The 17571-nt window shown below is 41.8% G+C and overlaps 2 protein-coding genes across 2 annotated transcripts; both read left to right on the plus strand.

Moving 5' to 3' along the window:
• Window positions 1-6611: 6611 nt before the first annotated feature.
• LOC109870289 (hemoglobin subunit beta-2-like) lies at window positions 6612-7677 on the plus strand. Its single transcript, XM_020460728.2, has 3 exons — window positions 6612-7013; window positions 7130-7352; window positions 7454-7677. Exons 1-3 carry the CDS (start codon window positions 6922-6924, stop codon window positions 7580-7582), a joined length of 444 nt encoding a protein of 147 aa, XP_020316317.1. The 5' UTR covers window positions 6612-6921; the 3' UTR covers window positions 7583-7677.
• A 1983-nt stretch (window positions 7678-9660) lies between these two features.
• LOC109887832 (hemoglobin subunit alpha-2) lies at window positions 9661-10750 on the plus strand. Its single transcript, XM_020479101.2, has 3 exons — window positions 9661-9867; window positions 10155-10362; window positions 10512-10750. The coding sequence occupies exons 1-3, from the start codon at window positions 9773-9775 to the stop codon at window positions 10638-10640; spliced, it is 432 nt and encodes a 143-aa protein (XP_020334690.2). The 5' UTR covers window positions 9661-9772; the 3' UTR covers window positions 10641-10750.
• The last annotated feature ends 6821 nt before the right edge of the window (window positions 10751-17571 follow it).

Genomic DNA, 17571 nt, shown 5'->3' on the forward strand with positions numbered 1-17571 from the left:
AACATCAGAGTGAACACAATCTGGAACATACAGAGCATTACTAGGACCATTACCCGGGTCAGGCTGGTTCTGCTGAGCCTGGCAGATACGGGACTCGATCTCCCAGGTGATGGTGGCAACGATGCAGGTAGATGGCACAATGGCTTCTGGCTCGGTACCCGTGTTGTCGGTGGTGAACTGGCAAGAGGGCATCGGGCTTGGTATTCTTCGAACCAGGGCGATAAGTGAGTGAAATTGAATCTACCAAAGAACAAGGCCCACCTGGATTGCTGGGAGTTCAGATGTTTGCCGGTCTGGATGTAGGACAGGTTTTTATGGTCAGTCCACACGATGAAGGGGAGTACAGAGCCCTCCAGAGCCAGCTTAACTGCCAGGAGTTCCCGGTTTCCGATGTCAAAATTCATCGTACTGTTACGCGGAGCTTACGGGAAAAGAATGCACATGGGTGGACCTGCTGATCAGAGGGGGAACGTTGAGACAGAACAGCACCTACCCTGGTGTCAGAAGCGTCCACCTCTACGATGAACTGGAGTTCTGGGTCGGGCTGAGTAAGGACCGGAGAGGAGGTGAAGCGAAGCTTGAGTTTCAGGAATGCTGCCTCTGCCTCAGGAGTCCAGTGGAACGGGGTGGAGGTGAGAGTGGTGAGAGGTGGTGTCAGATGGCTGTAGTTGCGGATGAAACGTCTGTAAAAATGTGCAAACCCCTGGAAATACTGTAGCTGCTTCGAGTTGGAGGGCGCAGTAGACCTGCAGCCAGAGAATCCTGGATGTACATCTCCATAGCCTCTTGCTCAGGACGAGAGAGGTTAAACAACTGGGGAGAGGAGCTCCAGGCTGGTCAATGGCACAGTCGTACGGCAGGTGAGAAAGCAGCAACAAGGCGTGGTGCTTGCTGAACACAGGAGCTAGATCGTGATCCTCGAGAGGAACTGATGACAGTTCCGGAGGTTCTGGAATGAACTGGGGCACAGACAAGGCAGGGGGAAGGGTAGAATGTAAACAATTAGAGTGAAAAAATTAACTCCAAGTGGTTACCTTTCCGGCAGTCCAGTCAATCAGTCAATGGGTTGTGTAGCTTTAACCATGGATGGCCAAGAACCAGGGTAGAGTAAGGACAGTCGATTATGTGGAAACCAATCTTTTCCTGGTAATTTCCAGAGAGACACAGGATGACAGGGAGCCCCATCTACTGCCGAGCTCCATCTTTTGCTGGTCGCAGGGAACAAGTGGAGACAAAGTGACCAACCTGGCCACAGTATAGGCAGCTCCTAGCGGCGATTTGTCGTTGCCTCTCCTCTGGAGAGAGACGGGCCCAGACGAGCTGCATGGGTTCAGGATCTTGATGAGTCTGGGAATGGGATGCAGTCGAGAGAAGGCACTGAAGCAGAGAGTGGGACATGTAACCCTACCTACCGTCTCCCTCCAATGCTCACGGAGATGGTTGTCGATGTGGATAGTGAGAGAGATGAGTTCATCAAGTGCATCAGACTCATCCCTGGACACGAACTCGTCCTTGAGGGACTCAGTAAGCGTGTTCCGGAACACTCCCTGAAGGGCCTCCTCGTTCCAGCCGCTCTCAGAGGCGAGGGTGCGGAACTCACATGCCATCTCAGCAACACTATGGGGGCCTTGACGGAGGGACAGGAGTCGTTTAACGGCATCCTTACCACAGACCGGGTGGTCAAAGACTTTCTTAATCTCCTCCGTGAATCTGGAGTAGGAGAAAAAGATGGGGGACTGTCTCTCCCACACCACCGTGGCCCGGGAAAGCGCTGCTCCATGGAGGCAGCCAATCAGAAAGGAAAACTTGGCCCATTCGCTAGCATAAGAGTAGGGCTGTTGCTGAAATACTAGTGAACATTGTACCAAAAAGGCTCTACAAGCTCCGAGTTTCCCATCGTAACACTCGGGAGTCAGAACAAACGGTCCAGAGCGTAGGAGAACTGGTTGGAGCTCTGGGCGATGGGTCAGCCCTGTAGGTCAGACAGGCTCTGTTAAAACTCCTTGATGTACTCCAGAAGGGTCTTCAAGGCTTGGTCATGTTGCTCGAGTAGGGTGCCTTTAGCCCGACGAGTGTTTGGTGGAGAGTAGCAGAGTCTGCTGGGTTCATCTCTTTGGCCAGATCGTACTGTTATGCGGAGTGGAACAGGGGAACCCAAGAGCAGACTGAGACGAGGAGACTGGGATGAAGTAACCACTCTCACCTCCAGGGACCCGAGTCAGAGTGGGCAGAACTGTAGTGGAGAGGAAAACAGCGTCAGGCAAGGCACAACAGGATAACAGGATCTGAATAGTAACAAATGGCTAGAAACGTAGACTGACTGAGCAGAGATTATGATCTGGCAGCATGGAAGTGGCAGGGCTCAGTATTTGTAGAGGTCTTGATTATGGAACAGGTTGCAGCTGTTGGGGATCTGCTTTGACTCCAGCACACTTGTCTCCGCCCACACATTCACACACACACTGAGAGAGAGGGAAAGAGTACTGGGGGAGTGGTTGCAGGTCAAGGAGACACAGGATGAGCAGTAGAGGGCGTTGCAGGAGCAGATGTGACAGGTGGGGCAAGCTGTGATTGGCTCAGTTTTCTGTCACTCATGGGGACACTACATCACCACCAAGTCTAAGGGTAGAGCTCGACAATTCAAGCCCATCGGGTGCTGCCATAGAGTTACATTAGAAGTGCACATCCAAGAAGGCTCAAGGTCATTGGCCACAGATAAAATGACGTGAAATCACCTTATATCTTCAGTAGCTTTGATTGGACTGATCATGTCAACATCATACTTTCAAAATCTTAGCTAGCAGTCATCATCATGAATCAAGTCGACAATCTACTGAGAAATCATTTTTAATCCTTGTCATATTAAGAGAAATAATGAAGAGAAATTAAAGATAAAACGTAGCGGTACTCATCGGCCATTCAACATAAACATTACACAACAAGTTGGAAATTGCAAGTTCACCAATGAGAGATTTGGAAGGAATCAGTGGCTAACTGCAAGCATTGCAAAGCAACCATTAGCCTGATATTCAGTGGCTGTGTGGTCCCAAGTCTAAGATTAAGGGTCTCTTTTCCTAGTTTAAAATGATAAACATTCAACATTGGCCATGCTGTCAATGAAGCATGATTAGTGCTGCACTCAAAACAACTGTTATCTTGGAACTACAAAATCTGACTTTAGTAAATTCAAAATAACTGGGAACTTGGGGAAAACGAGGTATGACTGGGAAAATACGTTTGAACTTTCATCCAACTCGGAATTGTAAATCGGGAACTCGGGCCTCTTTCTAGAGCTATGACCTGAAGATCACTGACGTCATTGTGATTGAATCTTCTTTTTTCCCCCCCAGTTGTCTTGAAAGCACCATAAATCCAGAGAATGTCAGACTTTGATGACAAAGTTTGATGACAAAATTTGATGACCTTGCCTCCACAATCACCTGACCTCAACCCAATTGAGATGGTTTGGGACAAGTTGGACTGCAGAGTGAAGGAAAAGCAGCAAACAAGTGCTCAGCATATGTGGGAACTCCTTCAAGACTGTTGGAAAAGCCTTCCAAGTGAAGCTGGTTGAGAGAATGCCAAGAGTGTGCAAAGCTGTCATCTAGACAAAGGGTGGCTACTTTGAAGAATCTCAAATATAAAATATAGTTTGATTTGTTTAAAACATTTTTGGTTACTACATGATTCCATATGTGTTATTTCATAGTTTTGACGTCTTCATTATTATTCTACAATGTAGAAAATAGTACAAATAAAGAAAAACCCTTGAATGAGTAGGTGTGTCCAAACTTTTGCCTGGTACTGTATACTGTAGCTAAGAAAGTAATACAAATTGTATGTTGTAGTAAACTGTTGGTAGCCCATTTGCCTCACCCTAATAATTTGGTCTATTTTCACCTCTTAATTTTGCCTAGTGTTCTGACTTGGTGGTGCACATGTACTGTAGCCTATAACCTGATTTTGAGAAATGTAATCATTTAATATTGTAAGAGCTTTCATTGTCTGCTTATATGCCCCCTTTATTTATCCTATGATTCTGACTTGGTGTACAGGGAGAACACTGTAAGAACGGCCTATGTTCTGAATTCTGTCATTGTACATTTCAAAAGTGCTGAACAAGTAGTTATATTGACAACTTCCGTCCTAGCTCGCTCATTAATGTCTAAATCGAAATTAAGGATTACCTCTTATCTGATTGTCGTCACTTCATGCAATAGTTTGTGCATCTCAATTGTCAGTAGAAACCACATTTGTTTAAGCAAGTCAGTAAATGAGGCTGAATTAACTGTTTCGCTGCCAGACAAGGCTCCGCTAGCCAGGTGTAGCAGTGGTATAGTGCAATTAGTGTATTGTTTAGTGTTGTGTTGTGTCGTGGCTTTGCTGGAATGCATCCCAATTTTTTTTTAACATGCTAAAATCGATACTGATCCCAAGTGTATATAATTTGTTGAAATCACAAGCATAAAGTGTGTTAAAAATACATTTTATTATTGACATGATGATTATGATCATTATTGACATGATTGTGTCACATTGCATTGTGCTAAATTAAAGGAGATATTTCCACGTGGACTATCATTACGTAAAGTAATATTTTGATGTTCTTGTAGCTATACAGTTTCGCTTAATATATTGGCACCCTTGCACTTTACAACGGACTGCAATGGAACAGAACGTTCTGGTGGAATGGCTTTTTTTTGTAGGCAGCTGCAACTTACTACAGTTGAGATAAATTACAGTACACATCAAACGAGAATCACCTGACTCCAACCAAATGAATTTGAATTCTGAATAATTTAGTACAGGCCTTTTATTTACTTAAAGTTAAAAGTGTTAAAAGTTTTTAAAAATTCAATGTCATCTTATTGTAGAAGAAATGGTGAATCGTGCAAGGATGCCAATATCTTACAGCGCAAATGAGGCGCATAGGGCTTATGTGAGGCCCATCACGTATGTACATCTAAATCATAAATAACCTTGCTATCATTTGTGTTTCCGTTTGGCAAATGTTGTATTCATCACTGGTTAAAAGTGTGACTATTGCCACATTTAATAAATGTAATTAAAATTACACGCACGAATGTCAATCATGGCACGAATGTCAATCATGGCACGAATGTCAATCATGGCACGAATGTCAATCATGGCACGAATGTCAATCATGGCACGAATGTCAATCATGGCACGAATGACGTTCGAGGTTTTTCCTTTTTGAGCTTCATTTGGAGTCAAAAATGGGAGTGTCCTGCTGTGGGAGATAACACAGATGTTTGCTGCAAATAACACGTCAGAGGATGGGGAAACTTGGTCCCAATGTGAGGATTGTAACTAAACGTTTATTTGTAACTCTTTTAATAAGGCCTAATGAAATCTCAAACGATGGCATCACGTTGCCCTTGTTATTTCAACTATGGAAGTACACTATCAGGAGGCGGGGTTACAATGAAAACAATACCATGCCAATGCCATAGCCTACATACTTATTGTGCAATCATAACTAAGGGAGATCTTGACTTATTAATGATTTATCAATGCGAACACATTCAAATGCAATCAAAATGATTCACAACCACAAAATGATGGCGAAAGTAACGTAGGCCTATATTATTAAATAGGTCAGCCATATGGATACTTTCGATTGTGTTGCATACTGTATCTTCAGAAAGTATTCATACCCCTTGACTCATTCAACATTTTCTTGTGTTACAGCCTACATTCAAAATCTATTAAAATGTATTACACAAAATACCCCATAATGACAAAGTGAAAACCTGTTTTTAGAATTTTTAGCTCATTTATAAAAATGAAAAACAGATATATAATTTACATAAGCATTCACACCCGAGTGAATACTTTGTAGAAGCGCATTTGGCGAAGATTACAGCTGTGAGTCTTTTGGGGTAAGTCTAAGAGCATTGCATACCTGGATTGTACAATAACTGCACATTATTATTTTTTAAATTATTCAAAATCTTTCAAGTTGATTGTTGATCATTACTAGACAGCCATTTCAAATTCTTGACATAGATTTTCAAGCCGATTTAAGTCAAAACTGTATGTCGGCCACTCAGGAACATTCAACGTCGTCTTGGTATGCAATTCCAGTCTAGATTTGGTATTGTGTTTTAGGTTATTGTCCTGTTGAAAGTTGAATTCATCTCAGTACCCATATACAGTAGGTGCCCTTCGTTGGGAGACATTGGAAAACCTCCCTGGTCTATGTGATTGAATATGTGAAAATTCACTACTCAATTGAGGGACCCTACAGATAATTGTATGTGTGGGGTACAGATATGGGGTAGTCATTTAAAAATCATGTTAACCACTATTATTAAACACGGAGTCCGAGCAACTTATTATGTCACTTCTTAAGCACATTTTTAATCCTGAATTTATTTATTGTTGCCATAACAAAGGGGTTGAATACTTATTGACTCAATGCATTTTAGCTTTTATTTTTTATTTTTTTATTTTTTTTAAAGTTCTACAAACAAGATTCCACTTTGACATTATGCGGTAGTGTGGGGAGATCAGTGACACAACATCTCAATGTAATCCATTTTAATTCAGGCTGTAACGCAACAACAAAAAAGCAAATTAAAGCAAAAGGGTGTGCATAATTTCTGAAGGCACTGTATGTATCGGCTATGACCTGAGAGCTACCCTCAGAATCTATATTTGGTTTCCTGAAATGTTTTTTGCTGTTTCACGGAAATCCACCTTAAAGGGGGCCTATTCGACAATGTTCAACTATGTATTATCTTAAGCAAGATGGGTTATCTCCAACCAATCATATTACATTTTTCGTTTTGGGGGCGGAGTGCACAAATACCATAAAACTAAAGATATTTCCGATTTCTTTTCACGATTCCTATTCCCTATTCTCACTAGAACCTAAGCTAAATCATCACGAGCAACATGGTTGAGTGGACAGATGAAGAGCGCGCGGCCATCTCCAACATCTTCTCCAAACTAGACTATGACGAAATTGGCCAAAAGTCCCTGTCAAGGTAAGACAAGAAACTTTGGTTTACTTTAACTTTGATTGTTAGTCCCCCTAATTGTCATCTTCTTCGTCATTTTCTGTTGTTGTTCAGCCTCACACTGTTCTCTCCGCTCCGCTCAGGTGTCTGATCGTGTACCCCTGGACCCAGAGGTATTTCGGGGGCTTCGGCAACCTGTACAACGCAGAGGCCATCATGAACAACCCTCTGATTGCTAAGCACGGCACCACGGTGCTGCACGGTCTGGACAGAGCTCTGAAGAACATGGACGACATCAAGAACACGTACGCCGAGCTGAGCGTTCTGCACTCCGAGAAACTGCACGTGGATCCCGACAACTTTAAGGTAGGATAGGCGACAAAATAACATTGAAGTCCACTCGATCAAGCTACCCAAAAATACATTCTAAACATATCACTTCTGCTGTGGTTTGTTCTCTTTCACAGCTGTTGTCTGACTGTCTGACCATCGTCATCGCTGGGAAGATGGGCAACGCATTCACCCCCGAATATCAGGCATCCTTCCAGAAGTTCTTGTCAGTGGTGGTGTCTGCTCTGGGCAGGCAGTACCACTAGAGTCAGTCTCCATATAGCTGGCCGAGGAGACAGCCTGTGTGCTCATGTGTTTCATTCACTCTTCAATGAATAAATAAAATAAGCATATAAGCATATGTTTGTAGATCATGTGTGTTTATTTTACGCGTGCGTAATTATATCCATACAAGCCTAGACAAATTGCACTTTAAGGATAGCTAATATAATAACACATTTAAAGGTTTCAATGGTTATTTCATATATAGATGTTAGATCTACACATTATAAAAATGTGAATTCAATAATACATTAGACAACATGAACAAGTTAGTGAATGGATGCATATCGCCTACAAGCCTACAGAGTTGGCCAGGCTGAATTGTATTGTTGCTGGCTGTAAAACACGTGGCAAACATTAACATGACTATTTATGCATAAAACATACAAAAACAAAACCGAGAAGGGATACACCTCTATGTCTTGACTGAGAAGTAAAAGAAGGCTATAAACGCACATCACTGCTTCATGGATGGAATGCGCAACTTCAACGATTCTTTTTTGTTTACTGTCAAAACAAATAAATTATTGTCGTTTAAGTTTTAACAGTTAATATTGAATTGTCAAAAGTATTTACTTTCAATTCACTTTACTGTAGCTGTTGTCATATTGCTATCCGGCATGAAAAACAGTCTAATTCCAGAAACGTTTAATCCCTTGTTCAGGTTGTTTTTCGTTTTGTTTGATATTGACCTCCACTTGTAGGCTACATTTAGGAAAAGCTAGTTTTTTTTGGTGCAGGAAACGACCCCATATACATTTTTTTCTTAAAGTTTTGCATATTGGCAAAAGTTTTTTATTCACTACTGTATATACGGGGATGAGTTTCAAGATTCCTACACCAGATCCATACATGATCATGCGGCTTGGTTTGCCTAATATAAGGAATTTAAAATGGTTTACTTTTACTTTTGATACTTAAGTACATTTGAGCAATTCTATTTAATTTGGATATTTAAGTATATCTAAAACCAAATACTTTTAGACTTTTACTCAAGTAGTATTTTACTGGGTGACTTCCACTTTTACTTAAGTCATTTTCTATTAAGGTATCTTTACTTTTACTCAAGTATGACAATTGAGTACTTTTTCCACCACTGCCCACGGCGACATGTTCCATGCATGCCCCTGCAGCAGCTGGTCGGGCCTGTCCAGCTGTGACCTATGTGAGCTTTTAGAAGATAAGAATGGCAACACCTTGTGTTATCTATAAACACATACAGTAGGCCCGGAGATGATCTGAGAAAGTCTATGAGTGAAAGGCGAATATATGCGTTTTACATTTATTTCATGAAAGCATCCCAATAAAATGTATAAACATATGTCTCTCCACTGTGGCTATACTGTTCCCAAGTAGAGTATTCCTCATCATCACATTGGCAGGTGCAGAAGGCAGCTGACACATACATACACACCACATACCATTCCCTCAGTATCACGATATCAAGCACTTCATTCTAGAAATCGTTATATTCGTTGAGAACCTAGCGAATGTGGGTCTTCATTCTGTTTTTTCCCCCATCTGTTAATATCAAGTCACCACTCCTCTGTTAGCAACTCAATCAATTATAAAACGGTCACTTTTCTATCTTCTTAATTGTGCACCATTTTAAGAAAGTAGAAATTGGTGCAAATTATGATCTATTTTCGTAAGAACAGATCAATTGTCATACTTAAGTTATTGTCAAATAGCAAGCAGCAGTAAGTCTTCATGATCGTTTTATTGTGTAAGATATATTATTGCATTATAACAGATCATATGTGTTTCATAGTAAGATAACAAAGTCCTTGTTCTATAAAAGGAGGTTACATTTTTAGAGAAGTGTTTCTAGGCTATATTTAGCTCTAATAGATAGGGCGGCAACGCATAGCGATAAACTTGGTTACTCCATACGCCTATGTCAAACGCATAGGGATTTTCTGCGTTACCATGTATAGACCAAAGCGATAAGGCAAGACAACACCCTAAATTCACAGAACTGATGCCCTATCTCACTCCATCATTGTCCTCAATTATCTCATCATAGCCAATAGAAAACGAGTAGAGGTGTGGTTTGGTGACATGTGTGTCTTGGGCCATAAAATAGGTGTCGGGATCCGTCTAACTCCAGACCCTTCTAAAGCTTCATTCATCCTCTGAATATATTGTGTGGTACAGCAGAACCTCTTGCCAAAATGAGCCTGTCAGCTAAGGAAAAAGTAATCGTCAAGGACTTCTTTGCGAAAGTCTCCAGCAGGTCGGACGAGATCGGCGCCGAGGCTCTCGCCAGGTAAAGATGGAGATACTTCATCATCAGTTAGGCTACAACTGGGAGGAGTCTATCTAAACTCGTTCGATTTATGGAAATTGTATGAGACATTATTGTATTAAACAACTCTAATAGAATATGATCTAACAGGCCTATATGAATTTTTAATAATACAAACAAGTTCCTGAAACTGACTGCATAATTGATCATTCAATGCATCCTTTATCAGAAACAAAATGGTATTGATATGTTCGACAGAGCAATTACCGCTTACCCTAACCAATCATTTCTATCCTTCCTCCATGCAGGTTGATCGTGGTGTACCCCCAGACCAAGTCTTACTTCGCCCACTGGAAGGACCTGAGCCCCAACGGCGCTCCGGTTAGGAAGCACGGCATCACGGTCATGGGTGGCGTTTACGAGGCTGTGAGCAAGATCGATGACCTGGCAGGTGGTCTTCTGACCCTGAGCGAGCTGCACGCCTTCGTGCTTAGAGTGGACCCCGTCAACTTCAAGGTAATTTTCACGAACTATAGCCAATATAACCATATGCTCTATAGGCGTATGGGCCATGTATTAGCCTACCTATAACGTTTGCAGAAGGTGTCATTGCACTTTTCTCAGCATAATCAAACGGACTCTTTGCTCTGTTTGTCCCTCGTCAGATTCTGTCCCACTGCATCATGGTGGTCTTGTCCATGCTGTTCGCCGAGGAGTTCACCCCTCAGATCCATGTTGCGGTGGACAAGTTCCTCGCCCTGCTGGCCCTGGCTCTGGCCGAGAAGTACCGCTAAAGGACCAATCAGCACCAACACACACCAACACGACAGCACTCACACCTGCTGTGGTCCTCAGTGTGGAAATAATGCTCTTCTTCTTTGAGAAATAAAAAGTTACATCGAAATGTAGTAATTCTATCCTTATTATGTTTACTTTTGAATAATCTTATAATTAGGTTGGTAAAAATACCATATATTCAAAACACATGTTACACTGCACATAATGTAACCAATGACTTGTCACATGATTATTCAAAGCACCTTCTTCCATTTATTACATCTTAAAACAGAAAATGTAATGGAATATGTTACAATTCCCCTATTGACACTCAATTGAAATACAAAAGGGGTATTTTTGAAGTTTCCCTGCATTGTATAGCTTCTGCTTCTCTGATGAACTTAAGTGGGCCATACCTGACAAAATTAACACAGTAGCATTTGGTCAAGATACTGTAATAAAACTCTATGCTTATTTGTGTTGCTAGCATATTTGTAGGAACTGTGATAATAACTTACGTAGACAAAAAGTTCAATGGTGTTAGTGACAATCACTGGTTTTACCAGCAGCAGCAGTAACAAAAGTGAGGAGCAGTAACACCAGTGATAGCACCAGTGATAGCACCAGTGATAGCACCAGTGATAGCACCAGTGATAGCACCAGTGATAGCACCAGTGATAACACCAGTGATAGCACCAGTGTTAACACCAGTGATAGCACCAGTGTTAACACCAGTGATAGCACCAGTGTTAACACCAGTGATAGCACCAGTGATAGCACCAGTGTTAACACCAGTGATAGCACCAGTGTTAACACCAGTGATAGCACCAGTGTTAACACCAGTGATAGCACCAATGATAGCACCAGTGATAGCACCAGTGTTAACACCAGTGAGACATTTGAATGTCATGACTTGACTTTAACATTATTCTGAAGACTGTTATGTATCTGATAAACTAACTAAGTTAAATTGTTACCCAATGAAATGAATCATGTAACAATTAAATCAACAGGAACTATAACAGTCTTCAGATTAGTGTTCAAGTCCAGTCACAACATGATGGCGCCCAAGGGAGAGATTGTCTCCAGTGTTGTATACCTGACAGGGGTCAGAGTGTGTAGGGTGAATTATTAATTTCCAGAGCTAGGACAAAAGGCCGGCCGATTAAGGACATTTGAAAGCATATATTAGATTGTCCCAAGAAAGTATTATCTCGCTGTCTCTCGTGCGTAAGGAGCATGAGTAGAAGCGACAAGTATTTCTTTATGTGTTCCGGTAACATTGCTAGCAAGAAACACCGATTGGGTTGAACGTGAGACGTCATTAGTAAACCCCCATCCCCGAATTGAAGGGGACCTTTTTGTGCTTGAACTGAACATTCTTGCACAAGGACGGCTAGCTTGTATTAGAAGGTAAGAAAACAAACAGAGAGAAGCCATTTTATTTGTTCACAGCGTAAATCCCACGATTTGGGGCGACCGAAGTCCCGCCTTGGCTGGAATCCTGTGTCATTTCCATCTTCAGGGTCAGTGACCCCTTGTGGTGAAGAATCTGCAACAATTGTTAAAAACTTTAAAAAATCCAATGTGAGGGCAAAACATCTTCTCACATCCATAACAACTGGTTACACTTTATAATATCGCAACTAATTGGATATCGTTGTCTCATTCGATTTAACAAGGAAGTAACATTGCCAAACAAACCTTTTTACCAGGTTAATCATTCGGCTAAGTACCAATTAACTTGTTCCAACCTATGAAACATTTTATACTTGTCAATCTTAACCTAGATACAGCAACACTTTCAGGTTAATTCAAGTTTAATTCCCAGATAGCCTATACATGTGTGATTAATCATTAACATTGCTAAATCTAGGCTACCTGGGGTGGCAGGTAGCCTAGTGGTTAGAGAGTTGGACTAAAAACCGAAAGGTTGCAAGATCAAATCCCTGAGCTGACAAGGTAAAAATCTGTTGTTCTGCCACTGAATAAGACAGTTAACCCACTGTTCCTAGGCTATCATTGAAAATAGGAATTTGTTATTAACTGACTTACCTAGTTAAATAAAGGTAAAAAATATATAACATTTGCTTTTGCAAGTTCATTGAAGTCCAACTTCCACATTACTGATACAGTATTGATGATTCACTAACGTCTATAAACGGATTAAAATTGTTTTTGCAGGTTCCAACGAGTCAAAACCCAAACTTTACAAAATAATAATAATAATGAGCAAGCTATCAGAGGGTGTGCCCCCCATTCCCCTGTTAATAAGTGAACCCTCACCCATGGAAAGATTGATCGCTGACTTCAGTTGCGATGAAAACCCAAACTATGCCGAAGGGCTGAGAACATTAGATCACAAAGCCATAAGCGGAAAAAAACTGCAGAAATTGCGACAGCCAAACAACACTGTGATGTTCTTAGCAGACATAGAGGACGCCTTGGATGGCTACCCGAACACTACGGGTACTGACAGGCTTTACCTGTTGAAGCGAACGTGGAATAGACACATGACAAGGTTCATCCGTCTACAACAGCAAAACGTGCAAAACGATTATGCGAAACTTGACACGGCTTTGAAAATAGAATTCAGTGGTTCTGCGATTCGCAAACACGACGGCTTGCTGGCTAACACCGTCAAACAAGCACGGAATGAACACCCTCAAGCACACTCTCATAGGCTTCGTTTAGCTTCCTTTGGCCTACTCACTGAAACAGGAATGGAAGAGCTATTACCATTCAAACAAATGTTTCTGTCGAACATGTATTCCAACTTCATTAACTACTTTGGGTCCTACAGCCCACGTTGGTTTGCCAATCTCAGAACTGAGAGAGCTTGCGAGCACAGCTTTTGAGGCATCAAAATCGAGCAGCGCTAAGAGCCCTAACATCTTGGTTTTCAATATTGAACAGGAGCACTCACTCCAGTTAGATAGTGCGTCATCAGGAATAGGAGCGGTGAGAGATGACACACGAAGACGGTATCTACCACGAAACCACGACACCAACAACCCCCGCGGTCAAAGTAACTATCAAAAACGTCGCTAGCAAAACGACTACTGGTACAATCAACCTGATCGCTACGTTCCTGAACTCAACCCACACAAAGTGCCAGGGCACAAGGGTAACAAATCGTTCAATGACGCTAAAAACATAAACCAATACTCTCTAGAAGATCTTCTACGGTAAGTACAGAAGCGGTAAACATAGAGTAAGAGGAAAAAGATAAGTCGCCATGACTAGGCGTGGAATTGGCAGAGAACAGACCCGCCAAAATTAACACCTTTAGTGATGACATAAGCAGCCAAATAACCCCCACTTTCACTCAAAACCCTAGCGGGTGCCCATCCGATCAACTAATAAACAAACCAACTTTGGTGATTAGCACAGATAAAAAATGTCATAACCCATGAGGTAAACAACATCGCAATAGACAATTCCACTCAACTGCCAATAAGTCGATCTGTTTTCACCATGAACACAAATGTCATATCACGCAGTTACGAACAATCACACCACTTTGTGGGGAATATGACCACCAAACGTAACTCTGAAAGTCGCTACCTCGAAACAGTCCTGGAGGACTGCTTAACCCGTGATGCGCTATTTGATTCATGCTTGACAATATCGCTCATCCCTCAAACATTGTTCAATGATCTCAAAATGGCTGTGAACTCAGCTTAACGTTGGTTAAAAATGGAGTTATGCGACACTAGACTCAGAGGTTTCACTCAGATTACCTCGCCTCTCACAATGCGACTCATGCTGAAACTACACTTCCAAGATGTATCGCTTGTTCACCCTGTGTATGTTACCAGCCTCAACACTGAACACCTGCTTCTCGGAGCAGACTTGATGGATCGTTTGGTCCCACTGATGGATTTGAAAAACAGCCAATTGTGGTCACATGTAACCGTGTCGTCTCCACTGACCACACTGTCTTCTCCTAACGCTGGCTGCAACATAGTCATCCACAAGGATTATCTGTCAACAGGACCCCTTGGGGAAAAGACGTTTCGATAACTCTTGGTGCAGAATCTGACTCAAGCAGATATTACGATATCTCAGCACATACAATCAGCACACCTGATAGACTCTTATTTTCATGATTTCCAGCAAGCAGTCTCTGTGAGTGAGCAACTTCCCTCTTCCTTGGGGTCATGTGGTACTGTAGCTAAGATTAAATTCTCTTGTCCTTCAGACACTTCCACAAGCACTGCAGCCATCTCAGGAAACAAAGCATCAACGTTCAGAGTGGACTCTGCTTCCAATGATACATTTTCCGCTTTGAGGGGGACTGAACTACAATGGTGTAAGACACATTGATCTGTAGTAAAACCACTACAGGTCTCCTTGGCATATGGCTTGAGGTGGGCACTGATTTTTACTGACACACAGTCATTGACATGGAAATTAACTTTTGACGTCAGACTCACTCTGCCCAGTTTGCAGCCTACCAGGATAATTGGTTTTCTTGCCCTTGGCATGTGCATTTCTGCAAGCATAAACGCACAACAGAACATTTAATGAGAATTTATACTAAGACCACTTAAGGATCTGAGCAAAATACCAGTCTTGGTAAAGTTGTAAATCAACCCTGAAGCTACTTTGACTCTACAGCTACATTAATCCCCAGCTTCTTCCCAGAGGTCCATATATCATCCCTGTAGACTGTCCGAAGCTAGTGCCTTACAGTTGTAGCCTTATCATGTAGTTATCAATTTAGGATAGTGCCCTAAGCAACACACCACTAAGTAGGATCACCTTAGATATCACAGACAAAACAGTCATTTAGCCAAGACCATGGACGTATATAGAATAGAGTCCAATTAGATGATTAAGGTGTGGTAACTATATTTTGTAGATATTTTTGTTTGTATTTTTATTCTGCCACAAACAACCACCAATTAGTGCCACAAAGCCGCTCATTTGGAAACGAAATGTACTGATGTATTGCATGAGTGTTGTGTATTATTAATTAACGTCCGCCTAAGTTACTGCCTAGATCCACCAGCCTGTCAGTCATGACTGTCCATGAGAATCCAAATATGTCAGATCAGGTTTGCAATGAATAACTTCAATCAGACACCCTCTCACCCATAGAGGGGGAAGGAAAGAACTAATGGGGGTTAACAACTCACATCCTGATTTAAATCAAGAGAAAAGATCCAGGCCTGTGCTCTCCAAATTCACCAAAGGAATGTGCTTTGTCTCAACAGACTTTTCCCCGCTGAAACTCTAACACGTTCAAAAGCGAATACTGGAACAATATTTCTAAAGTAAAATGTGGGGAATGGTCAGAGGCGGTCTATATAACATTAATGTCATTTTGTTTGTTATTTTGTGATGTCATTAAACACGTTAAAGGAAATACTGTAACTTGGAAAGTACACACACTACACTACACAAGTTTCCATACAAAGGCTTGTGCATGTACTGTAATATGAAAAATTATTAAAGTGTTTTTGTTAAGAGATGGATGTGACTTGAGAAGCTATAACAGACAATTGTTTTCCATAACTTTGCACAGTGAGTAATTACCCCCACACACCCCCCACGTGAGGTTAGAGAGCGTGTCTTCCGGCTGGAACCGCCCATTTCGAGCAAAAGGTATACATTATGGGATAAGACATTAACACATTGAACCAGAAAAAACGTGATGCGGCAGCTACATGTTTAAAATGGTTTAAACTTTGAATGTCAACCCAAGGTGGAGACGATAAAATCACCTCCTGGACAATCACTGGTACAGCTGATTAGCTGTCCTAATTAAGTTATCTTCGAAAGCGAATTTAAGTAAGACCATCCTGTTGCTCTGCTCAAACTAGCGTATTATGCTACCCTCAATGACCCCACTGGGGAAACATCGATACGGCTGGCTAGACTATCTTCAAAGAAGCATCTTCAAGAGCGAATGGAAGGAAAATCAACTCTGTAGTTCTGTTCAGGACTACAAGACAAGTCACCGGATACCAGACAACTACGAAGGACAACAGTAGAAATGTTGTTGAAACCATTTCGGACATTCAGAGCCTTCCAAGCATGCCGCGAAAAGGCCCAACCCAATTTCCAAGGCTGGCCCTTTCATCGAGTGATCCCAGGTGAACCCAGGCATTTCACGTAAAAACATAAACGGTTTCTTGCTCAAAGCGGGCGACGGTTTGTGTGCAAAATATACAGTGCAAGAAAAAGTATGTGAACCCTTTGGAAATACATGGATTTCTGCATAAATTGGTCATAAAATTTGATCTGATCATCATCTTAGTCACAATAATAGACAAACACAGTCTGCTTAAACTAAAACCACACAAACAATTATACGTTTTATTATTGAACACAATGTGTAAACATTCACAGTGCAGGGTGGGAAAAGTATGTGAACCCTTGGATTTAATAACTGGTTGACCCTCCTTTGGCAGCAATAACCACAATGAAACGTTTTCTGTAGTTGCGGATCAGACTTGCAAAAGTGCCAGGAGGAATTTTGGACCATTCCTCTTTACAAAACTGTTTTAGTTCAGCAATATTCTTGGGATGTCTGGTGTGAACTGCTCTCGAGTTCATGCGACAGCATCTCAATCGGGTTGAGGTCAGGACCGGGCAACTCCAGAAGGTGTATTTTCTTCTGTTGAAGCCATTCAGTTGTACTTCTGTGTTTTGGGTCGTTGTCCTGTTGAATCACCCAACTTCTGTTGAGCTTCAATTGGCGGACAGATAGCCTAACATTCTCCTGCAAAATGTCTTGATGAACTTGGGAATCCATTTTTCCGTCGATGATTGCAAGCTGTCCAGGCCCTGAGTTAGCAAAGCAGCCCCAAACCATGATGCTCCCTCCACCATACTTTACAGTTGGGATGTTGGTGTGCTGTGCCTTTTTTTCTCCACACATAGTGTTGTATGTTCCTTCCAAACAACTCAACTGTAGTTTCATCTGTCCACAGAATA

The sequence above is a fragment of the Oncorhynchus kisutch genome, linkage group LG25 (genome assembly GCF_002021735.2).
Source record: "Oncorhynchus kisutch isolate 150728-3 linkage group LG25, Okis_V2, whole genome shotgun sequence".
Taxonomy (NCBI): domain Eukaryota; kingdom Metazoa; phylum Chordata; class Actinopteri; order Salmoniformes; family Salmonidae; genus Oncorhynchus; species Oncorhynchus kisutch.